Source organism: Phyllobates terribilis, unplaced genomic scaffold (genome assembly GCF_046119375.1).
Source record: "Phyllobates terribilis strain yellow unplaced genomic scaffold, ASM4611937v1 Scaffold_3__8_contigs__length_932513732, whole genome shotgun sequence".
In the NCBI taxonomy this organism is placed as follows: Eukaryota; Metazoa; Chordata; class Amphibia; order Anura; family Dendrobatidae; genus Phyllobates; species Phyllobates terribilis.
Window position 1 is genome coordinate 613,785,193 of NW_027362763.1, and position 25,624 is coordinate 613,810,816.

The 25,624-nt window shown below is 45.0% G+C and overlaps 1 protein-coding gene across 6 annotated transcripts in view; it reads left to right on the plus strand.

The window, feature by feature from the left end:
* PHF10 (PHD finger protein 10) overlaps nt 1-25,624 on the plus strand; it is a 363,357-nt gene that overhangs the window by 256,407 nt on the left and 81,326 nt on the right. For all 6 annotated transcript variants that reach the window (XM_073671486.1, XM_073671484.1, XM_073671487.1 and 3 more), the window contains one exon: nt 10,411-10,560. In XM_073671486.1, the coding sequence (XP_073527587.1) occupies nt 10,411-10,560 (150 nt within the window). The remainder of the gene's footprint in view (nt 1-10,410; nt 10,561-25,624) is intronic.

Below are 25,624 nucleotides of genomic sequence, written 5' to 3' on the forward strand. Positions count from 1 at the left end.
GGAGGGCCTCGGTAAAAAAAAAAAAAATGTTACCATTTTAAAGGAGTGGGTCTCCTATAGTGGTAATGCCCATGCAGGGACTGTGAGGGCTGCCAACTTTTGGAAAAAAAAACAATACCAATTTAAAGACACACAGAGGTGGGCCTCAGTAACGTCATGTTCCCATTAGAAAGGAGCAGGTCTCCCATACTGTTATTGCCTATGCTGTGAATGCAAGGGCTGCCAAAAGTCAAAGCCAAATGCCCGTTGCAAGAGACTTAGAAGAGGGCCTCATAAAAAAAAATGTTCCCATTATTAGGAATTGGGTCTAGAGAAGACACTTGCCTAAGGCAAAATTAAGCTACTAGGGTATATTATGAAGCAGACAATTAGAGAAAAAACACTAAAACAAGATATAACTATTAATAGATACTTTAAAAGACCAGCTAATGGTCATATAATGGACAAAAATCATAAAAATGTCTGTGCAGCAAAGGGTAATAGTAAGGGATATAATTAGATAATATCATTCAGGCTGGCCCTGGATATCCCTAAAACAACTAGGACCCTGCCTAACAGCGGACGTTTATCACCCTAGCAAGACTGTTTGGCTCCACGTCGGCTGTCCCTTAATTGCCCTATTATACCCTTGCACCAAACATACGTTAACTTAAAGATATTTAAGATACAAAATTCTGATCCCATGCAGGGGTACCGCCTAGGTCACAACCAAATGCTTATAAACATATGATAAGTGCTCCATACATTTTAATCTCTACCAAAGTATAAATAGTCCCAAAATCATGGCACAGAGAATGCCAGCAGCTATCCCAATGCGTTTCACCCTTTCTTCATTCAGGGTTCATCAGGAGACAGATTAGGAGATACACTGCTATTGCCGATGCTCCTACTATAGTGTATTTGCCATGAACCATCAGAGTAAATGCCTGATTCATCATTGTAGCGGCTATCCCCATTCATATAGCCGTAATCATGCGCCAAAAAAAACACCCACCAATTAGGGCCAGGGATATTCAGATCATATCCGGAAAGAACAGTCACGCTCTTGTGCCCAGTGAGATACTTGGTGTATTACCGCCGCGTCCTGGTGGAACTCAGCTGTGTTCCAGTGACGCAACGTCCGGTCACACGTCCCAGTGACGCAACTTCCGTTCACGCCCCCAACTAGCGTGAACCAATGTGCTGCTCGCTACTCCAAATGGAGCGCAGATGCGCTCCAACGACATCACTTCCATTGGAAGGGGGTATGAAATTCCGCCCCAAGCTGACATCACATCCTCTAAGAGGTCCCAATAGCAAGTATCATCAAGGGTGGAACGCAAATATGCACTCCACCCAATGGCAGGTCCTAGAAGGTTGACTATACAGCACATAAAATATATAGAGTTAGCGGCACAGTGTTTGGGGACAATAAATCAAACCCTGGACTAGATTAGGTGAGGGAAAGGGGAGAAAAAGATAAGTGCAAAAAAGGCCCATATTTAGTATCTTGTTAATAATTATGTAATGTCCATATATAGAAACATCTGATTTGATATCATAGATGGTTAAAGGGAAAATCATAGACAGTCAAACATGACCTAGATCAAGGCTTAAAAAGGATTTATGTCATATGGACAACTACCGATTAGGCTCAGGAAGCTAGAAAAGTTCAGTTGTTCGTTTAGACCTAGGGGGTTTGGACTCGTAGTTGCCTTTTTGTTTCGCCAATGTAGTCCTTGGGGCATGTACACATGCACATGTAGATAACCCCAACGGTCTTACAATTGGCAAATTACATTCTTATAAGTCCTCTTAGTGGTGGCACTGGAAAACGTATCAGAAGGCTCGATATACTGGCAGTAACTACAGTGTCCGCATCGAAACGTCCCTAGGGACCTTCTCTCAAGCCACGTCCCTTCCCGGGCAGGTGGAGTATAGTGGATGTGCACTAGGTGGTCCTTTGACTTCCCTCGTCTATAGGTGACCGATAGATATGGAGAAATCCACTTAGCAACATCTGGGTCAGTTTTTAAGATACCCCAGAATCTCCTGAGATTCCCCATGACCTTAGTCTGCTGGTTATCAAAGGTCCCTATAAGTCTCGTAACTTGACTGCTGTCATCTTTGTGTTTTGTTATCAGGAGTGTGGATCTTGTCCCAAAGCATTATTATATGCTTGATTGATTATAGTCGTGGGATACCCCCGGTCATGGAATCTCCTTTTCAGATCAATGGCTTATATTCTGAAATCAAGGGAAGAGGAACAAATTCTCCTTAATCTCAAAAATTGACCCTTAGGGATACCTAGTTTTAAGGGGGCAGGGTGATGGCTTTCCTATCTTAGTAGGCTATTCGCTGCAGTAGGTTTCCTATAAATTGATGTCTTCAGGAAGCCTTTTTTTATCATTACTGATCATGACATCCAAAAAAGCTATGCTGTTGCCCCTATTTCATGTGTAAATTTAAGACCAAGGTTGTTGACATTAAGGTGGTCAATAAATGTCAAAAAAGAAGTAGAATCACCAGACCAGAGGACGAGGATGTCGTCGATGTTTCGTCCCCAAAATTGAATATGGGGGACAATGACGACATCCCCGTCCCCAAACACTATCCTGTCCTCCCACCAGTCCAGGAGCAAATTAGCATATGTGGGGGCACAGGGGCTCCCCATCGCTGTGCCTCTGAGCTGGTGGTAAAACTTCCCGTTAAACAGGAAATCGTTGTGTTGTACGATATAGTCAAGCAGCTGTAAAATAAACTTATTATGGGGGATGAGATGTATTTCTCTAGAGCTCAGGAAAAATTCTGCTGCCGAGCCTGCCTCGTGGTGTATGCTGGAATACTGTGCCTCGACATCTATAGATACTAGAATAGTACCTGGGTCCACCATGATGCCATCCAATTTGGTTATAAGATCCGTGGTATCTCTAAGATATGAAGGTAAGGCGGTAATAAAAGGTCTCCGTATTTGATCCAGATATACACTGCAGTTCTGGCTCAAAGCATCAACCCCCGACACGATCGTTCTATCTTTAAGGGAAGGGTATCCCTTATGCACTTTAGGGAGTTTTCATATACCCAGCAGTGGGATCTGACCTAAGCATATGATAGGTAGAAGTGTCCGATAAGATGGTTCGACACATCTCAACATACTGTTCCCTATCAAGGAGTACTGTATACCCCCCCCCCCTTGTCTAATGGTTTAATGACAAGAGAAGTATCCTGACTTAGATTCCTTAAGGCCATGTGTTCTTCAAAGGAGAGGTTCCGTGATTTAACATTGGTTTTGGGATTAATTTTCTTAATCTCCTCACTCACAAGTTTTGAGAAAATATCTACGCTGTTGATCTCACCAACTGGTGGCATTTTTATACTCTAAGTTTGAGGTTTGATAAGGGGCCCTCCCCTAGTTCTCTTGCCCCCTCTTCAGCCAAACCTGCCAGCAACTGGACATCCGGAAGATCCTCCTGATTGATATCCAGTTGCTGACATTTTTGTTCTATCTTTGTAAGCAAAGAATTTCCTCCATTGCAATTTTCTGAGAAATAGATTGATGTCCTTAATCCAGATAAAAGGATCAAAACGAGTAACAGGTACAAAGGAAGAGACCATATCCAAGAACTCTACCTTCAACGTAAGAGTATGTGAAGACAGATTAATAATCCGATTGGTTTGATCCTGTGTCCCACGTGGACACCTCAAGCTTAGACATACCTGTATGACCTCCCTTTAGTTGTGTGTTATTTTCCTGCCTCGTAGATTATATTGAATATCCCTGTCCTCTAGAAAAGAGGAAGAAGACGGGGCAAATGAGGAGGCAGCTGAGGGCAAGGACAAGCTTGATTGTCCCTGATATGCATGTGGCCCACCCTGCCATCTTTTTGAATGGCCTCTTCTACCTCGACCCCTTGATCTCCCAAAATATCTATATGAATCCCTCTGGTGATACTCGTTATCAGAGGAGTCAAGTTCTGACGAGGAAATATCGGTGGTAGGTGTGGTTTGTCAGTATAAACTGGATAAGCCTTTTTCTCCCCTTTCTCTCACCTAATCTAGTCCAGGGTTTGATTTATCGTCCCCAAACACTGTGCATCTGCGCTCCATTTGGAGTAGCGAGCAGCACATTGGTTCACGCTAGTTGGACGTGTGACCGGAAGTTGCGTCACTGGGACGTGTGACCGGAAGTTGCGTCACTGGAACACAGCTGCTTTCCACCAGGACGCGGCGGTAATACATCAAGTATCTCACTGGGCACAAGAGCATGACTGCTCTTCCCGGATAAGATCTGAATATCCCTGGCCCTAATTGGTGGGTGGTATTTTGGCGCGTGATTACGCCTATATGAATGGGGATAGCCGCTACAATGATGAATCAGGCATTTACTCTGATGGTTCATGGCAAATGCACTGCTATTGCCGATGCTCCTACTATGGTGTATCTCCTAATCTGTCCCCTGATGAACCCTGAATGAAGAGAGGGTGAAACGCATTGGGATAGCTGCTGGCATTCTCTGTGCCATGATTTTGGGACTTTTTCCTATGCATTGGTACAAGATATTGTCTGAATTGAATTATTCGGTCTCTATTTGAAAGCAATCTACTACCTACCTCAGATAAGTCCATTTTTCTCTTATAGCATTTTTGTAGTGTCTATTGCTTCATTGAGATTATTTATTATCTCTCTATTTATACTTTGATAGAGATTAAAATGTATGGAGCACTTATCATATGTTTATAAGCATTTGGTTGTGACCTAGGCGGTACCACTGCATGGGATCAGAATTTTGTATCTTAAATATCTTTAAGTTAACGTATGTTTGGTGCAAGGGTATAATAGGGCAATTAAGGGACAGCCGACGTGGAGCCAAACAGTCTTGCTAGGGTGATAAACGTCCGCTGTTAGGCAGGGTCCTAGTTGTTTTAGGGATATCCAGGGCCAGCCTGAATGATATTATCTAATTATATCCCTTGCTATTACCCTTTGCTGCACGGACATTTTTATGATTTTTGTCCTTTATATGACCATTAGCTGGTCTTTTAAAGTATCTATTAAGTTGTATCTTATTTTAGGGTTTTTTCTCTAATTGTAGGAATTGGGTCTACCATATGGTTTGCCTACGCAGTGAATGCAACGGCTGTCAAAAATTTGGAGGCACTCCAATGCCCCTTGCAAGAGACGTTGATATAATGATATGGTAGATGTGGTGGAGGATGAGGAGAAGGAGGAGGACAAGAGCAAATAGACAAAATCAGGAAGCGTATATCCATGTCTGGGTGTGAAGACAGAGGTGCATAGGAATAGTTAGATCTCCCCAAAAAAAGACACTGTATTTGAGTTTGTTACTCTATTATTCGGTGGTGTTGAGAAGTCTAGCCCAATCCAGCCCTTGTTCATTGTTATACAAGTCAACCTGTCAGCATTTTCAGTTGACAGGCGGATGCGTCAATCAGTTATAATGCCGCCGGCCTCACTAAAAACCTGCTCTGACAAAACGCAAGCGGCAGGGCAGGCCAGGACCTCCGAGGCATAGAGCCAGTTCATGCCACATGTCCAGCTTGGATACCCAATAATTATAAGGCTCAGAGGAATCACAGCGGACGTTGGTACTGTCGGAAAAGATACTCCTTCAGCAGCTTCCCAAACTTTTCCCTCCTTGTGAGACTACCCCGCGCATCAGGGCTTGTAAAATGGTAGGGTCTGAGAAAACCGTCCCAGAACATTTGACAGTGTTTCTGTGCCTCTGCTGGATTGGATTTGTGTCTCTCTCGCCTGTAGTCCTTGGTTGTCCAACGAACTGTGACATCTGCCGCTAGCTTTTTCAGATGGGAATTTTTTTTTAATAATTCTGCAACAAGGGCCTTCTGGTTCTACCCCATTTTAGCGGACCTGTCCTTTGCGGGAATAAGAGATAGAAAGTTATCCTTGTAGCGTGGGTCTAAAAGTGTCACCAACCAGTAATGACTGTCACCCAAAATTTGGAGAACACGAGGGTCACAGGAAAGGCAGCGTAACATAAACTCAGCCATGTGTGCCAGACTGTTAACAGGCAAGACTTCCGTGTCCTCACCAAGAGGATGACTGACCATGCTCTCCTCCTCCTCCCTCTCCTCAGGCCATCCACGCTGAACAGACAGTATGACAGTTGTGCGGGTAGTACTGTCAATAGCGCAGGAAACTAGCTCCTGTTCTTCCTCCTCCTCCTCTTCCTCATGGTCACCCAGTCCACATGGGGCTGAGATGAGGCTGGGCTGTATGGAATCACCCTGTATGTTTCCTTGCTCCATCTCATTGTGTTCCGCCTGCACTGCCTCCTCTTTAATTGTGAGCAGCGAGTGTTTCAGAAGACAGAGAAGCTGGGTGGTTGATGCTAATTATGGCATCATCGCCGCTCACCATCTTGGTGGAGTCCTCAAAGATTTGGAGGATGGCACAGATGTCTGACATCCATGCCCACTCCTGAGGTCTTGTGTGGAGGCTGACCTGAATACCAATGGCCACATTGATGCTGGTAGTCATCAACTGCCCTCTGCTGCTCACAAATCCTTCCCAACATCTGCAATGTAGAATTCCAATGCGTGGAGACATTGCGCACCAGTCGGTGAGCTGGAAACTGCAAACTCTGCTGAAGCACGGCAAGGGCGGCGGAAGCTGTAGCTGACTTTCTAAAATGGGCACACGGAGTACTTTGATATGCAGAACTGGGTAGGTTTTGAGAAATCGCTGAACCACGAGGTTAAGCACTTGGGCCAAGCATGGTTCGTGTGTGCGCTCACCTCGCTTCAGAGCCGCCACGAGGTTCCGGCCATTGTCACACACACGACCATGCCTGGCTGTAGGTTCTTCTGTGTCAGCCACAGATCTGCCTGCTCTTTCAGAGCTGTCCACAACTCTTCAGCGATGTGCGATTTGTCACCTCAGCATATTAGCTTCAGCACAGCCTGTTTCCGCTTGGCCGAGGCAGTGCTGCAGTTCTTCTAGCTTTTGACTGATGTGGTCACTTCGGAGATGGAGGCTGAAGAGGAGGAGGAGATGTAGGAGCTGTAGAATGTGGGGGCAACCCTGATTGAGCCAGGGCCCGCAATCCTCGGCGTCGGGAGGACGTGTTCCGTCCCAAGGTCCAACTGGCTTCCATTATATTAACCCAGTGTGCCAACAGCGAGATGTACCGTCCCTGCCCACAAGCACGTGTCCGTGGTTAGGTGGACCTTCCCAGTAACTGCGTTGTTTAGGGTATGGCTAATGTTGTGGGACATGTGCTTGTGTAATGCTTGGACGGCACACCGGGAGAAATAGTGGCGGCTGGGGACAGAGTACCGAGGGATGGCCTCTGCCATCAGATTGCGGAAAACTTTTGTCTCTACGACCTAAAAGGCAGCATTTAGAGCGAAAGCATTTGCTAAATGTGTGAATTTTGTAGTGTGGCCTGTGAGGCGTTGGCTGCGTATTGTGCTTGCGTTCCAAGAACTGGGGTAGGGACAACTAAACTCTGCGCTGGGACAAGGACATGGTTGCTGATGGTGCTAGTTGAGAGGGTGCAGGGCAGGAGGCATCTTCGCATGCACCATGGACAGGGGATTGGCGTGCACGCACAACAGCGGAAGGAGCAGTGGTGTCACCCGTAGACACAGTTTCTGGAACCTGGCTTTCGGCCCACCTAGTCGGGTGCTTTGCTGTCATGTGCCTGATCATGCTGGTGGTGGTCAGGCTGCTAGTTTTGCTACCCCTGCTGATTGTGGCCTGGCAGATGGTGCAAATTACCTTTGTTGGGGTTACTGCATAGTCTTTAAAAAAACAACCAGACTCTGGAAGACCTAACAGTTGTCCTGGCAACTTCCGTCATGTTGGTGTTATGGGGACCTCTTGCCCACCTTGTATCTGTGGCCACCAGACTGCTTTTTCCTGCCTTTTGTGGTGCTACACCTCCCTCCCTCTGTGTGCTGCTGTTCTTGCTCTCCATGTCCCCCTGCCAGGTTGGGTCAGTGACCATATCATCCACCACCTCGTTTTCCACTTCCGCACCCTGGTCCTCCTGACTTTCTGGCAATTGTGTCTCATAATCCTCATCATCATCCACCTCTTGCGACAGTAATTGCACTTTCCCACCATTGTGTTTGTGTGACCATTCTCCTCTTGCCCCGCTTGAAGCTGACCGGGTGAGAGGCCCGAATCTTTAAATGGAAAAGTGAACAGCTCTTCGGAATGTCCAAGTGTGGGATCAGTTGTCTCCGGGCTCTCAGCATGGTGGGAGGAAGGAGGATCAGGGTGAGGAATATGCGGTCCAGACTCATGGCTACTGAGACTTGACCGTGTGGAAGACAGGAGGGTGGTGGTGACAACAAAGTGACTGGAAGCATAATCTGCTATCCAAGCAACAACCTTTTGACACTGCTCTGGGTTCAAGAGCGGTTTGCTGCGGTCCTCTAGCAATTGGGACAGGAAGGTCGATCAACAAGATGTGGGTGTTTGTTGTGGCACAATTTCAGCTTGCCCATGGCCTCTGCATGCACCATCACGTCCACTTCCCCGTCCCTTGCCACGAGCCTTGCCCATTTTAAATGGAGGACAATATTTTCCACGTTCACTACAAAGGCTGAATTTGAACCACAGTTACGTGATACGTCTGACGGACAGCCACGGTTTTAAATAGCGGCCCTGTAGTTTACTATTCTCCACAACGAGCACATGTGAATAGCTTCACTGCCACACTGCAACAAACTGTAAATTGAGGACTGAAATGGCTGAATTTGGACCGAAGTTATATGTGATACATCTGACGGACAACCACGGTTTTAAATTGCGTACTTTTAGTATATTATTCTTCACAGCGAGCTTCACTCACACACTGCAACAAATTGTAAATGGAGGCCAATATTTTCCACGTTCACTACAAATTTTGAGATTTTTGTCGCTGTAATATGGAAAAGATCTAAATGGAGCAGAAAAATGGTGTACTCTGGATTGCTTTTTAAGAAATTAATCAGGATTAAGATAAAAAAAAAATTGTCACTGGCCCCTGATATCTGGGGCTATGTCTACGGATATCCGTAACAGCAGGAGCAGACAGAACGTGCAATGGACACTGTTGTGCAGTATGTACAAATTTCTCTGCCTGCCTAACTCCTGCTATCACCACTGAATATGTGCAGCTGGATTAGTCCTCAGAAGGACTATTAGTTCAAGTGGATATATAGATATGTTGTGGAATACTTACACTAACTGATAAACAAGCAAATCTCTCCCTCGCTCAGCAGCAACTCTTCCTATTCTGCTTGTTTCAGGGGTAGACTGTGACGAGCCTAGCGTCACCGGGTCTTAAATAGACCTGATGACGCTATGCAGCCAGCCATTCACTGTAATGTCAAAAGCAACATGGCTACGGCATTACAGTGCAAGGCAAGCAATCCCGGCATGTTCATTGGCTCTCTAAAGAGCGCAAAACATGCAGGGCGGAGACCCGAGCTCCCTCCCGAACAACCTGGTAATACTCGCCTATCATGTCGAGCACAGATGCTCAGGCAAGTACAAAGTAGTGGCGAGCATGTTCGAACATCACTATTGCTTAAATGAGACTAGGCACAAGTCCTAATGTTTTGTTTTGCTTGGAAGGGGGAAATATTATATTCTTCAAGTGTGCATTATGCACATCCTGACTGTCTTGATCGATTGTAGATGTGTGTACATTGATGCACAATTATGCAGAGAGTCATATTGATCACCACAGTAACATTCTGCTAATGTGGAAAAAGGACAATTTTCACATCTGGCAATAATGTAGATCCACACATTGAGATGTGACATTTGAAGCACTGAAAATTAATCTGGAAAGCAATGCAATAAACATATTAACCCTTTTTTTCATTGTATGAAACATTATTTTTAATTGCATGGTGCTCACACCTCAGTATATGGAGGCATTCAAACATCCGTGTGCGGTCTTTTTTTATTTTTCTGACAGCACTCACTCATAGCGTTTCATTGATCCATACACAGATCTGTTTTAAAAACTAATTTGTGTCTTTGGTCTGTGGGACACAGAGCATGTCTTATTCTCTGTTTTGCGAGCAAGACTTGGATGGAGATCTGTTTTTGTCGGTTTAATGCTAGTCCCTGCCAAAGCGGGTAGGGAATGGGCATGACCATGCTCGGCCATCTAGTTTCTGTTCAGTGGTGTCAAGTGGGGTCGTACCTTACGCCAAAAATCTTCAGTCTGTGTCTATAGTAAGATTTCTGGCTATTTGCACACCACTTGTACGATGCTCTTGATTCATTAACTTATGTGCCTGTTAATGAATCGGGTGTCAATTACGCTTCCATGGCTCCTGATTAAGACTGGTGTGTACAACGCTAGTCTTAATAAATTGAGGCGATAGTTAGTTTTGTTTGTGTTCATTAATTTTTGATCCTTACCAGATATCATTTTTCTTTCAGGACAGTTCCTCTGGTAATGTGTCTGAGGGTGAAAATGCTCAAGATACCCAGGAGGAATCGTTTCAGGCAAAACCTAAGACAAAAGAAAAATCGACCCCTAAAAAGGATGGCACAAAACGTTCAGTAGTGTCCAAATCAACTGGATACAAGGTAGAAGAAAAAAGCCCCTGACTTGGCTTCTTTAGTGACAAGCCTTTCTACCTGAATTGCTCTTGCTTTTTACAATTTTTACCCCCATTTTCAAACACTGACTTAGTTTTTATTTGTTTTCATTATACAGTTTAATATGTATTTATTTTTGCTTCATATCTTTATCTCATTTTGTTCTTCTTTTTCTTTTTTGTGTTACTCTTCCTATAACCTTATCTATTTTGTTTCACTTGGGGGCTTTCAATAACCTTTACTTTGGAGTGGCTATTGAACTCATTGGGCTTCCCAAGACTGTTGCAAATTGGGCTTCCCAAGACTGTTGCAAGATCCAAATTTTAAGTCTTAGAATCCTTTATATTTCTACCAGACTGATCCTAATGTCGGAAAGCGGTCGGAAAAAAACGATATCCATGTGATGTATAAGTTGAACTTTCCTTATTCCTTGGTTATTTTTCACTTTTTGATATTGCGTTCTATTTAGGCAAAGCACAGTTCAAATTTTGTTATTCTTTCCTAAACATCAAGCATTTAGTGCAACTGCAAGTCCTGTTTTTATAGTGTGACCTAAAAACATGTGTACACAGGTTTCTGTACTTGTTAATTATGTTTTATAGCGCACAAGTGAAGAGTTAATGTAGTCAGTTTATTTATGTGGGGGTAAATAGGTCTCCAGGACTAGAGTTATCCCATCTTGGACATCATTTTTAGGATGTGTCTAGTGTTGAGCGAGTATGTTCTATTAACCCTTTCGCCGAGTATGCTCGGGCCGAGCTCCGAGTATTTACAGCTGCTCGGTGATATGGTTAAATCGCTCCCGTGTGCATGATTTGCAACTGTTTGACCGCTTTATTACATGGGAGGAATGTCTATTTCTTACACATTCCTCACATGTAATGAAGCTGTCAAACAGTTGCAAATCATGCACACGGGAGCGATTTAAGCATATCACCGAGCAACTGTAAATACTCGGAGCTCGGCCCGAGCATACTCGGACAGAACATACTCGCTCAACCCTAGATATGTCCAATCATTTAGTGTTTTATCCTTAGATATTCAGTACTTGGGTTAGGTTTAAAAGCACCCTTTTCCCAAGCTGATAGCACAATGATTATTTCTTTATTGTGGAAAAAATGAATAATCCATAAGAATTATTTGTTTATCTTTTATGCACAACTGTTATGGGTGTGTCAGGTGTAACAGACAGTCGCTCTGGAGCTGTTTGTAGAAGGTCACTGTGCCTGGCCTTGCAGATGCCTTCTTAATCAGTCTTCTTTTAGGATCCAGCGGCTACCTCCCTCCGGCTCTGATTGACACACCCTGGTCTGGGTGTTTAAAAACACTGTCTGCTTCAGGGAGTCGCAGTGATATATCTATGTTCCTTGGCTCTGGCTTGGAGTACTAGCAGTTGGCTAAGCTTCTTCTCTGGTGCCCTTGGTGGACAGTTGGCGTTTCTCCTCTGGTGTCTGCTCAAGCTAAGTTATCCCCTTTGTTTGTCTTCCTTGTTGTCTTTAGTTTGTAATGGGGCCTGACTAGTGCTCACCCCTCTCCCTCGTTATCTAGCGCCTAGCTCTAGGGATATTCAGTGCTTAGGTTTCCAGCTCGACGATTGGTGTGGGACCAATATAGGGACGGTAGGGTAGGCAGGGTGTTATTACAGCTGCCTGGTGGATCTCCACTCCCCCTTTCCCTAGTGTTTGGGCTTCCTTCCCCTCTTCCCTTTGTGTTGCACTTAGTCTTTCCCACACCATGCATGACATTATCACCGGCCGTGCATATTTAGAAAAAAAACTGACACGTGGTTTTATTGGTGTATTGAGTATGCTTTTTTTTTCCTTTCTCCCTTGGTTCATGAATCCCGTTGCTGAACTGGCAGAGCAGCTGTGCAGTCTATTTCTGGAGGTCACAGACCTCCGCTATAAGGTTCAGCAACAGCAGCTGCAGTTCCCTAATGTTGGGGTCTCTGCAGGTAGGCCAGTCCAGCTTAAACCTAAGGTTGCCCTCCCGGACCGGTTTTCAGGAGGAAGGGACAACATTTTTGTGTTCAAGGAAACTTGCAAACTGTATTTTAAACTTTGTCCTTACTCCTCCAGAGATGAGTTGGAATTGTGATCTTACTGCTGCAAGGAAATCTTCAATCCTGGGCTTTCTCTTTGCCACAGGATTCGGTTTGTCTCCAGTCTGTCAGGTTCATCATAGATGAGGGCTACAGCCCCGAAAAACCCCTCAACAGTCTAAATCATTGATGATCCTGACAGTTCAGGCTGCGTCGCCTTCAGAAGGGGAATCGGTCAGTGGAGCTCTGAATTCCGCAGATGTGTAACTGATACAAAATGGAATGACCCGGCTCTTAAAAGCCAATTTTGTCAGGGCCTTACTGAAAGGTTGGCCACCTATTGGCCTTCGGGATAGGTGGGTAAGACCACCCTCACCGGAGCCTTCTTTTACCAGTACGTCCATCATAACGGCACGACAGGAGTTAAGTCCTCTGTTCCTCTTGGGACAGGAAACACATGAGAGGTTAAAAGCCCCCCCCCCCCCATCACACACTCAGTGTTTTTCCTGTCCCTAGCAGGACAGGACGCTATGGAGAGGTTCTCCGAAGATAAGTTACCTGAGAGCCAGGGGGGGGTTGGGGGGGTCTGAGAGCTCTCCCCTTCCTTCGGTCCAGAGGCTCCCTGCTGATACCCCTTTGCGGGGTCCCTACAGCTTGCCGCTGTATCCCCCGGACAGGGGGCTCTGAGCGTTGCGCTATCCCACCAGGAGCGCGGTGTATGGCTTCCGGCGGGAGGCGGAGTCGTCAGGGCGAACATCCGCTTTGGGGCCGGCGTGCGTTCCAGGGTGGAGCGCACGCCGAGCGCGGTGCGAGACTTCCGGCCGGGAGGCGGAGTCAGAAGAGCGGACATCCGCTTTGGCTGGCGTGCGTTCCAGGGTGGAGCGCACGCCGCTTCTCCTTCCGGCATTGAGAAGAAGAGCTTCGGCACCCAGAACGCACAGATGCCTGGAGGCAGTGGTGAGCCTCCAGGGCATTAAGAATAGCTATTATCGTTGGGGCGTGGCTACCGCCTGGATCAGGTAAGACCCTATAAAAGGGTACACCTCAGCCACACACACACTGACACAATGGAAGCTAATCCTTCACGGTCAGAAGCCCCTTCAGAGTCCCTGGGCAGTGTGAGTACAGCCTTAGGCCCTTCTCTGGATAAATCAGAGTATTCTAGGACAGGTTTTTTATAGTAAATCTCCGGTGTCCTTTTATATTTTTTTATGGATTAGGAGAGGGGAACCCAGAGGTCTGGATCATCTTCCAAAAAATCAAGACGATGTGTAGACTGTAACACGAAGCTTCAGGACTCATATAAAAAGCGGCTGTGTAAAAAATGTATAGCCGAGGTCCTAAAGGAAGAAAAAACTTCCTTTTTGACGGATATAAGATCTATGATACGTGAGGAGGTCCAGAGTACAGTCTCGAGCCTCATGCCTTCCCGTACACAGCCGTCACCCCAAATAGTTCAACCCTCTCCTCGCCAGAAAAGGCCTAGGTGGGAGATGGAAGAGGTGTCTGAGGAAGGAGAATATTCAGATTCCGCATCAGAGCACAGTCTAGAAGAGGATGAGGATCGCTTCTCTCAGTTACCTTCACAAGAGAGAAAGAAATATGTCTTCTCTACGGAACATACGGATGAACTTTTAAAGTCTGTCAGGCGTACTATGAACTTGGAGGACATTCAGGTCTCCCATTCCAGACAAGATGAAATGTTCGCAGGTCTGAGAACTCAGAGAAATAGTGTTCCCTGTAAATGAGCATTTAAAATCAATGATTATGGAGGAATGGGAAGAAGTGGAGAAAAGACTCATTGTGACAAGAGACTTTAAATCCCGTCTTCCTTTCAATCCGGAGGGCATCAAACTTTGGGAGGAAATCCCTAAAGTAGATGTTCCAATAGCGAAAGTGGCTAAGAAAACATCCATCCTCTTTGAGGATTCGTCTTGCCTCAAGGACGCAATGGATAGGAAGGCAGAGAGCATGCTCAAGAGGAGTTGGGAGGCCTCAGCAGCCATAATTAAGTCAAATATCGCTGCCACTTCAATGGCAAGATCCATGTGCCTTTGGTTGGACGAGCTGTCAGATCAAATTAGGTCGGACTCCCCTGTAGAGATGCTATCAGACTCTCTTCCCATGTTAAAGCTGGCAACGCAATTCATGGCTGATGCCTCGGCCGAATCGGTCAGATTCGCAGCTAGATGTAGCGTATTATGTAATACAGCTAGACGGGCGATATGGCTAAAGACGTGGTCGGGGGATAGCCACTCAAAGAATAAACTGTGCTCAATTCCCTTTTCGGGTGCTCGGGTCTTTGGTCCAGTGTTGGACGAGATCCTAGAAAGAGCATCCGACAAGAAAAAAGGATTTCCCGAGGATAGGGTTAAAAGATACCGGCCATTTCGTGGACCCCGTCGATCCCCTAAACGTGATTACAGGGGTAAGGGTAAGACGGGGGGAGGTGGTCTTACAGGAAGGGAGGAAAGGACAGCAGATCAGGTCGCCTCTGGAGCCCCAGCGAGACCATGACGCCATTGGAGTAGGGGGCAGGCTTCTTTTCTTTCAGGACAAGTGGGCGTCCATTACAAAAAATCAATGGATTCTACGTTCCTTAGGGGAAGGTTTCAAAATAGACTTCTCCCATGCCCCCCCTCGTCGTTTCCAAATCACTCGTCCTCGCTCCCCCGTAGATCTCAAAAGTCTATGGCAGGATATATTAGTCCTTCAATCCCTACACGTGGTGAAACAGGTCCCCCCTTCAGAGCAGGGTTTAGGCCATTATTCCTCCCTCTTCTCGGTGTTAAAACCCTCGGGCAAACGCTGTACGGTTATAAACCACAAGCCCTTAAACCAGTGGGTGGAATACAAAAGGTTCAAAATGGAAACTATAAAAACCATCATTCCATTGATAGAGAAGGGATTGGTAATGTGCACCCTAGACCTCAAGGATGCATATTACCATGTTCCAATTCACCCAAGTCACCAGCAATACCTATGGTTCGCTCTAGAGCAGGAGGACACAGTACACCACTTTCAATTCACTTGCCTACCCTTCGGTCTGTCCTCGGCCCCCCGAATATTCACAAAGGTTATGACAGAAGTAGCGGCCTTCTTAAGAACACAGGGGATTATAATCATCCCTTACCTGGACGATATATTGTTGGTGGCAGAGTCAGTCTTTTCTTCTCAGTCAACAGGAGCATACGATCGAAACCCTGGAATATTTGGGGTGGAACATCAATTGGGAAAAATCAAGCCTCCATCCAAGTACTACAAAAGTATTTCTAGGGGTACTCTTAGATTCCAGTCTTCAAAAGTCCTCCTTGCCCCAAGAGAAAAGAGAAAAAATAAAACTGGAAATTTACAACTTCGAGAAACTGAAGACCACCTCCGATACGCCATGCGGATCTTAGGACTGATGACCTCATGCATTCCGAGCATGAAATGGGCACAGGCCCGTTCAAGGCCGTTACAGAAGTCGATCCTGTCAGTTTGGAACAGACGACCAACTGGGTTAGACAAGAAAATGAGACTGTCAAGAGAGCTAAAAAAAACTCCCTTTCCTGGTGGACAGACCCTTCAAACTTAGAAAATGCAGTAGACTGGATCCTTCTTCCTTCAATCCAAATCCATACGGATGCCAGCCAAAAAGGCTGGGGAGCAAGCATAGGAAACAGATATCTACAAGGGATGTGGCCCAAAGAGATACAACACAGGTCGTCAAATTTCAGGGAACTAAAGGCGGTCTGGGAGACTGTTCAAAGATGTCAGCATTTGCTCAGAGGAAATCATGTAAAAATTTTCTCAGACAACAGCACCACCATCGCTTTTCTTCGTCGACAAGGAGGTCCAAGAGGGAAATGGTTACAATCCTTGGCGTCAAGAATTTTCTACTGGGCGGAGAGAAATGTCCTTTCAATATCGGCTATTCATCTAAGGGGGTCCGAAAATGTGGTAGCAGACTTTCTCAGCAGAGCAAGAGTTGGTCCCTCAGATTGGGAGTTGAATCCGGAAGTGTTGCATCAAATCATTCAACGATGGGGCAACCCCGTTCACAGACCTGTTCGCAACAAGAAAAAACAGGAAGCTGCAGCGCTTTTTTTCCTTGGACCCAGCCGACAGCCCAGAAGGAATAGATGCCCTTTCTCAATCATGGGGGACAAAACTGGTGTACGCCTTTCCTCCAGTCCCTCTCATCTCAAGAGTACTAGGGAAAATCCAACAGGAGAGGGGAGCTCTTATTCTGATAGCGCCCTACTGGCCCAAAAAGAGCTGGTTCCCTCTGCTACACCGGATGGCGGTGGATCTCCCATTCAGACTCCCAGCCAGGAGAGATCTTCTATTGCAGGGTCCCTTGTTACATCCGAACATCCAATTCCTCCAATTGACACCATGGAACCTGAGAGGCGGATCCTAGCTTCTAAGGGCCTTTCCCATCGGGTAATTACAACTCTACAAGCCTGTAGGAAACCAGTAACGTCAGCCATCTATACTAGGATTTGGAAACAGTTCTGTAGCTTTGCAGGTCAGTCTGTGGGAAATTCGTCTCACCCCAATATTCCAACGATATTGGATTTCCTCCAAGAGGGGTTTGATACGGGTCTGAGGCCAAATACGTTAAAAGTTCATATCTCGGCCCGAAGTGCTTTTTTGGACTTCTCCTTAATAGACCACCCATGGATATCAAGGTTCATAAAAGCAACTTCTCGTTTAAAACCCACGATTAAGAGTCTAGTACCGCCGTGGGATCTGAACCTGGTGTTGAGGGCTTTATGTAAGTCTCCCTTTGAACCCCTAGAAGAAACATCAGTAGACCTGCTTTCTATGAAATCAGCCTTTCTTGTGGCAGTTACTACAGCGAAACGGGTAGGCGAGATCGAGGCTCTCTCAGTTCTGGACCCATACCTTAAGATTCTGGAGAACAGATTGGTTCTTAAACTGGATCCCTCCTTTCTCCCTAAGGTGGTGTCCAGTTCGAACCTGAATCAAGAGATAATACTGCCGTCTTTCTGCCAGTTCGCCAAAAATGAAAAGGAAAAATCCTTCCATACCTTGGACGTCAGGAGGGCAATTGTTCGGTATATAGAAATCACAGCCCCCCTGGAGGAGAGACTCAAATAATTTTTCGCAATTTTCGGGTGTGAATAAGGGCAAGACAGCTTCTAAGCCGACTCTAGCAAGGTGGTTGACAAGGACTATCACCCTCGCGTATGAATCTGAGGGGAAGGATCCACCAATTTCCCTTAAAGCTCATTCTACTTGGGCAATCTCCGCTTCTTGGGCAGAGAAAGCTGGAGCGTCAGTGGGCCAAATTTGCCAAGCAGCAACCTGGTCCAATATATCCACATTTAGTAAACATTATAAATTGGATGTATTGTCCAGTCAACAATTAGCCTATGTCCGTAAAGTCCTTCAGGCAGTAGTCCCGTCCTAAATGTTCCATTTCTTTTGATTTGGTATGTCTCCTGTCATGCCGTTATGATGGACGTACTGGTAAAATAGGAATTATTCCTACTGTTAATTACTTTTCCAGGAGTCCATCATAACGCCACCATATTTCCCACCCCTGCTCTTGACACTAATGTGAATGTAACATTGGTATATGTATATAATAAAATAGAGTTGCATCCATCCTGGTTTGGTGATTAGTACTAACACTGAGGGTGTGATGGGGGGGGGGGGGCTTTTAACCTCTCATGTGTTTCCTGTCCCTAGAGGAACAGAGGACTTAACTCCTGTCGTGCTGTTATGATGGACTCCTGGAAACGTAATTAACGGTAGGAATAATTCCTATTTTCAGGGTAATGCCCCTTTACTGGGGGAGCAGTCTGGCTTTGAACCAGTACTGGGGGAGGTGGAAGAACCCATGCTTTTTAAGGGTGCCTCTGCATCGTACATTTCCTCGGAGATCCGCAAAAAAAAAAAATAGGGACATTTTATTATCCTTTCATTCCTAAACAAAAGGAGACTCGTGCATGGGGTGCATTTATCGTCACCCTGCAGTTCCCGGTTTGTTCTGACAGCAGAGGTGGTGCTAGACAGCAAAACCAAGAAAATTTCTGCATTTGACAGTGGAGCTGGAGTCAGCATGGTTGATGCGGAGTTTGTGAGAACTCATGGTCTTGCTTGCTGTATTTTAGCTCAGCCCATTACCATCTTCACCGTCTACTTAGCGCCACTTGCACAGAAAGCTCTGACTCAGATTGTACATAATGTAAGACTGAGGGTGGGGTCGGTTCATTGTGAGATAATTCCTTGCTATGTCCTGGACGGGCTTTCCACCCCAATTGTATTTGGTCTACCCTGGTTGGTGAAACATAATCCGATAGTGGATTGGCGATTGTAATGGATTGGCGATCCACAGGGAGATCATTGAGTGGGGAGATTACTGCCATGAGAACTGTTTAAATATTTCCCTTTCTACAATTGCTACATCATACCTTCATTTTTGTATGGTGTCAGGATTTACATCCTTGTCAGGATTTACATCCTCATCATGCGTATGACTGATTAACCTGACCCCCGGAGCTAAACTACCAAAGTCCAGATTGTATAATCTTTCTGGCCCTGAGAGACAAGCCATGAAGGATTTCATTGTGGAAAGTCTGGAGAAGAGACATGTCAGACCCTCATCTTCACATGTGGCGGCAGGGTTCTTCTTCGTGAAGAAAAAAGATGGCGGTCTACGTCCCTGTTTAGATTTCCGGGAATTAAATCAAATTGCCATCCAAGATCCATACCCTCTTCCTCTGATTTCAGATTTGTTCAACCAGGTTGTGGGAGCTGGTGTTCTCCAAGTTGGATTTAATGGGAACCTACAATCTGGTTAGAATCAGAGAAGGGGATGAATGGAAAACGGCGTTCAGTACCCCTGAGGGTCATTTTGCGAGTCTAGTTATGCCTTTCGGTCTGACCAATTCAACTGCGGTGTTCCTGCATTTCATAAATTATATTTTTCATCATTTGGTGGGCAGGTGTGTGGTGGTCTATCTGGATGATATTTTGGTTTACTCACCAGATTTTGAGACACATCAGGGGCACGTTAAACAGATCCTTCAGATACTAAGGGATAACAAACTATATGCCAAACTAGAAAAATGTGTTTTTGCCGTCTAGGAGGTGCAGTTTTTGGGGTACCTGTTGTCATCTTTGGGTTTTCGGATGGATCCCGGGAAGATCAGTGCTGTTCTTGATTGGAACCTTCCTGACAACCTGAAGTCTCTACAGCGTTTTCTGGGCTTTACTAATTTTTACCGGAAATTTATCCAAAATTATTTCGTAATTGTGAAACCCCTCACTGACATGACAAGGAAGGGGTCTGATTTTTCTAAATGGTCAGATGTCGCCCTGCAGGCTTTTTACTCCCTAAAGAGCTGTTTTGCCACTGCACCTATATTCAGTCAACCCGTTGTTTACTAATCCTTTATTGTGGAAGTTGACGTGTCAGAGGTGGGGGTTTGGGCTGTGTTGTCTCAAGGTCGGTCCCCTGGTAAATGGCGTCCATGTGCTTTCTTTTCCGAGAAATTATGACGTGGGTAATAGGGAGCTTTTGGCAATTTAAATTGGTGTTCGAAGAATGGAGACATTGGTTGGAGGAGGCTGTCCATCCTATTACTGTTATCACAGACCATAAGAACCTGTCATATCTTCAATCGGCTAAATGTCTCAAACTTAGGGAAGCTAGATGGTCCCTGTTTTTTACTAGGTTCAATTTTGTTGTCACTTTCCGGCCAGGGGTCAAAAACGTCCAGGCTGATTCTTTGTCCCGGAGCTTCCCTGGTGGTGGTGACCATGAGAACCCTGCCCCAATTTTACAGAAGGGGGTAGTTATTTGGGCATTGTACCCTGAACTAGAGGGTGAGGTGTTTGCGTCTCAGGGGGACAGCCCTGTCTCCTGCCCTTCAGGAAGGTTATTTGTACCTTCTAATCTGCACCGCAAAGTTATTAGAAAACATCACAACTCTATGCTTGCTGGTCATCCAGGTGGTAAGGCAACTGCGGACCTCCTTTCTCATCGTTTTTGGTGACCGGGGTTGCATTGGAATGTGGTTGAACACGTATCTGCTTGTAATGTTTGCGCGCGTTCTAAGGTATCGCATACCCGTCCGTCTGGTACTTTTCTTCCGCTACCTATTCCTAGCAGGCTATGGACACACTTGTCCATGGATTTTATTACTGACCTATCTGTATCTGGAGGCAAAAATGTGGTTTTGATGGTTGTAGATAGGTTGAGTAAAATGGTTCACTTCGTCGCATTAGCGGAACTTCCAAATGCCAAGACTCTTGCTCAGGTGTTTATGAATAAGATCGTGAAGCTTCACCAGGTTTCCTCCCATGTGGTGTCATACCGGGGGACCCAGTTTGTTTCCAAGTTCTGGAAAGCATTTTGTTCCCGACTGGGGGTACAGCTGTCCTTTTCCTCTGTCTTCCACCCTCAGTCGAATTGGCAGACCGAGCACATTAACCAGAATTTGGAGACTTACCTTAGATGTTTTGTCTCCGAAAACCGGCAGGATTGGGCATTTTACTTACTGCTGTCACCGTTCTTTGTTGCATACGGATACCATCAACAGTTTGGTACTTTTAGTGTGGGAGGTGCTTCGGGAGTTCCTGAGGAGGGGGCTCTGACTAATTTGAAGATCATGGGTAACCGGTACAAACGTATGGCTGACATGAAACGCTCACCAGGTCCGGACCTGAGTGTGATTGACTTTGTATTGTTGTCTACCAGGAATATCAAGTTAAAGGTTCCTTTCTGGAAGCTGGGACCTAGATTTATTGGTCCGTGTAAAACAACCACAATCATTAACCCAGCAGCGTTTTGTCTTGAGCTACCTGAGGCCCTTAAGATCCACAATGTCTTTCACAGGACTAGAAATATGTAGAACCTCTTGAGTCCTCTCTCATACCGCCACCCCCAATCATGGTTGATGGTAATCTGGAGTTTCAGATTACGAGGATTGTCGATTCTCGTCTCCAACATCATTCCCTACAATACTTGGTGTACTGGAAGGGTTATGGTCTAGAGGAAAGGATGGTGGGTTTCAGCGTCAGAGGTGAATGCCCCCAGGTTGGTTTGTTCATTCCACACCTCTTATCCTGAGAAACCGGGTCCTAAGTGTTCGGAGGTCACTTGTAGAAGGGGGGCCACTGTTACGGGTGTGTCAGGTGTAACAGGCAGTCGCTCTGGATCTGTTTATAGAAGGTCTCTGCCTTCTTAATCCGTCTTCTTTTAGGACCCAACGGCTACCTTCCTCCGACTCTGACACACCCTAGTCTGGGTGTTTAAAAACATTCAGTCTGCTTAAAGGGAGTCTCCAGTGATACTTCTATGTTCCTTGGCTTTGGCTTGCAGTACTAGCAGTCGGCTAAGCTTCTTCTCTGGTGCCCTTGGAGGACAGTTGAAGTTTCTCCTCTGGTGTCTGCTGAAGCTAAGTTACTAAGTTATCCGCTTTGTTTGTCTACTTTGTTGTCTTTAGTTTGACATTTTTGAATGATATCTGGAATTATTTCGCCAGCTTTTTTTTTTTTTTAAGGTTGGCTGTAGTGGACACAATTAGAGGTGCTTTTTTTTTTTTTTTTTTTTTTTTACTGGATCAGAAAAATGACTGCTCTCATTTGGGGTGTGTGCACACGAGACATTGCCTTTAAAGTGAACCTTTTATTCTAGCTACTATCTACACTGCCCCCACTGCTTTGTTAGTGATGCAATGTGCATCACTAACAAGCTTTTTTTCATTAAAATCGGTGGTCGTATAATAATTTTATGACATTTTATATACTTTGTCCTACCTGCTCGTTTTCAGTCATAGGGGTGTGATTCTGCTATTCAGTCATGGACGGCGCTGCATTCAGTCACTGCTGGCGCTGCTCATGTGTTTGAATATTGCTCCCGGCAAGCGCTATTGTTGTGGGGAGCATGCACATTTCTAAATGTTCGGCCGCTGGTGTGCACAGTGAGGCTGTGTGGTTACCTGTGTACGCGCTATGTTCCCGCGCGTGCGCAGTGAGGTTTTGTAGTTCGCATCTTCTTTGTGCATGCGCGATGACCTTTTGTTCCTTGTGCGTGCGCATTGAAGCTGGTAACCACACAGCCTCACTGTGCATACGCGGGGAGCAGAGGGTCATGGCACTTGCGCAGTGAAGCTACGAACTGCACAGCTTCACTGCACACGCGCTATGTTCCCACCAGGTTGGTAACCCACACAGCCTCACTGCGCAGGCACCGGACATTTTGAAATGCGCATGTGCCCCACAATAATAACATTGCTGGGAGCAATATTCAAATACGTGGGCGGCCCCAGCAGTGACTAAATGCGGAGCCCGCCCCTGACTGAATAGCAGAATCACACCCCTATGACTGAAAACGAGCAGGTAGAATAAAGTATAAAAATGTCATAAAATCATTATAATACCACCAATTTTAATGAAAAAAGATTGTTAGTGATGCACATTGCATCACTAACAAAGCAATGAGAACAATATAGATTGTAGCTAGGGCATGACAGGTTCCCTTTAAATCCACAGTGGTACAAATTGTTCCAAAATTGGTGCAGTGAAGCTTGACACATCCGTGGTATAACATTTCAAAATCTGCAGCACTGGTTTATTTTATGTTCCAGATTAACAGATGGGCATGATATTTTCTACTCCTTATAAATCCCTTGTGCAGAAAAACCTTAGAGTGTCACACTTGTCCACATGATGGGTGCGGTATTGCAGCTCGGCCTCGTTCATTTGGGGGATCCAGACATCGTTTGAGAGGTGTTAATCGAAGGAAGCAGCCATGTACAGGTGCATCTCACAAAATTAGAATATCATCAAAAAGTTAATTTATTTCAGTTCTTCAATGCAAAAAGTGAAACTCATATATTATATAGAGTCATTACCGTGATCTATTTCAAGTGTTTATTTCTGTTAGTGTTGATAATTATGGCTGACAGCCAATGAAAACACAAAAGTCATTATCTCAGTAAATTAGAATAATTAAGCCAAAAACATCTGCATAGGCTTCTTAAGCGTTTAAAAAGGTCCCTTAATTTGTTTCAGTAGGCTTCACTATCATGGGGAAGACTGCTGACTTGACAATGACGAGAAGGCAGTCATTGACACACTCAACAAGGTCCCAGAGTTCCAATTTTTTTTTTTAAATCAAGGTCCCAGAGTCTGGAGGAAGAGTGGAGAGGCACACGATCCAAGCTGCTTGAGGTCTAGTGTGAAGTTTCCACAATCAGCGATGGTTTGGGGAGCCATGTCATCTGCTGGTGTAGGTCCACTGTGTTTTATCAAGACCAAAGTCAGCGCAGCCGTCTACCAGGAAATTTTACAGCACTTCATGCTTCCCTCTGCCGACAAGCTTTTTGGAGATGGAAATTTCATTCTCCAGCAGGACTTGGCACCAGTCCACACTGCCAAAAGTACCAATACCTGGTTTAAAAACAACAGTATCACTGTGCTTGATTGGCCAGTAAATTCGCCTGACCTTAACTCCATAGAGAATCTATTATAGAGAATCTATGGGGTATTGTCAAGAGGAAGATGAGACACCAGACCCAACAATGCAGACGAGCTGAAGGCTACTATCAAAGCAACCTGGGCTTCCATAACACCTCAGCAGTGCCACAGGCTGATTGCCTCCATGCCACGCCGCATTGATGCAGTAATTGATGCAAAAGGAGCCCCGACCAAGTATTGAGTCCATCTACTGAACATACATTTCAGTAGGGCAATATTTTGGATTTTAAAAACATTTTTCAAGCTGTTATAAATTATTCTAATTTACTGAGATAATGACTTTTGTGTTTTCATTGGCTGTAAGCCATAATCATCGACTTTAACAGAAATAAACACTTGAAATAGATCACTCTGTGTGTAATGACTCTATATAATGAGCTTCACTTTTTTTATTGAAGAACTGAAATAAATTAACTTTTTGATGATATTCTAATTTTGTGAGATCCACCTGTATTTTTTTATCCTGTATGACTCCTTTAAATTAAATAGCTGAATGATTTTACAATAATGAACAATAATCATTTTTTTTATAAGGCTACATTCACACATCTGAGTGATACGACCTAGCGTTGTCTTTTATTATTTTTTCGTGGACTGTACACTCGCCCATAGTTTCATTGGCATATACACATCAGTTTTAGAAATGATCTGTGTTTCCAGTCCATTTGACTCAGCCCAGTCTGATCCACAAAACTGCTGATTATTTTAGGACATTCTGTATAAGGCTGTGTGCACACGCTGCTTATTTATGACTTGCAGATTTGGTACAGGTTTAAATCTGCAGCATGTCAATTCTTTCAGCGCTTTTTGTTGCATGTTTCACCTATACTAATGAGTGGGGAGAAATATGCACCGAAAATATGCGTTTTTCCTGCCAAGAGATGGAGAAATGGTGCAGAAATTTCTGCATCAAATATTTTAACATATGCACATACACATAAGAGTCAATGTATAAAAAAGAAATTCAGACAATCTATTTGATTCAGTGAAAAAAAACACAGCAGAAAAAACGAAGATGACACCTGGGGAAAAAATCTGTTCTTTTCTCTCATATGGTGACTTACACAGATGTGTAGGGAAAAAATGTAGTTTATAAGCCAGTTTCATATAAGACACAATAGCAACTATGCTTAATCACACGTTTGTATGTTGTAAGATTATTTTTAGGCCATGTAATAGATAAGGGTTCGCTCACACTAGCGTATAACATGGCTGAGTTCTATCATATGTTTTATCACATAGCACTGGGCAGCTCAGATCTGCATTTATTTTCTTATGCCGATTCGGACAGAGTTTAAGCTGATTGTTATTTGCATATTCTGCCCAATTCTCTCACATACTCCAGTGTGACCCCGGCTTAAAACCGGATAAAATGGGAAATAACTATAACTCATAATGGGCATGTGAAGTGCTGACATTTTTTCATAGCAATATTTCTCATGGGTATCTGGTCATGGCTCAGGCCCCCTTGACACGTCCGTTTTTTTTTTGTCCGTATGTGGTCCGTTT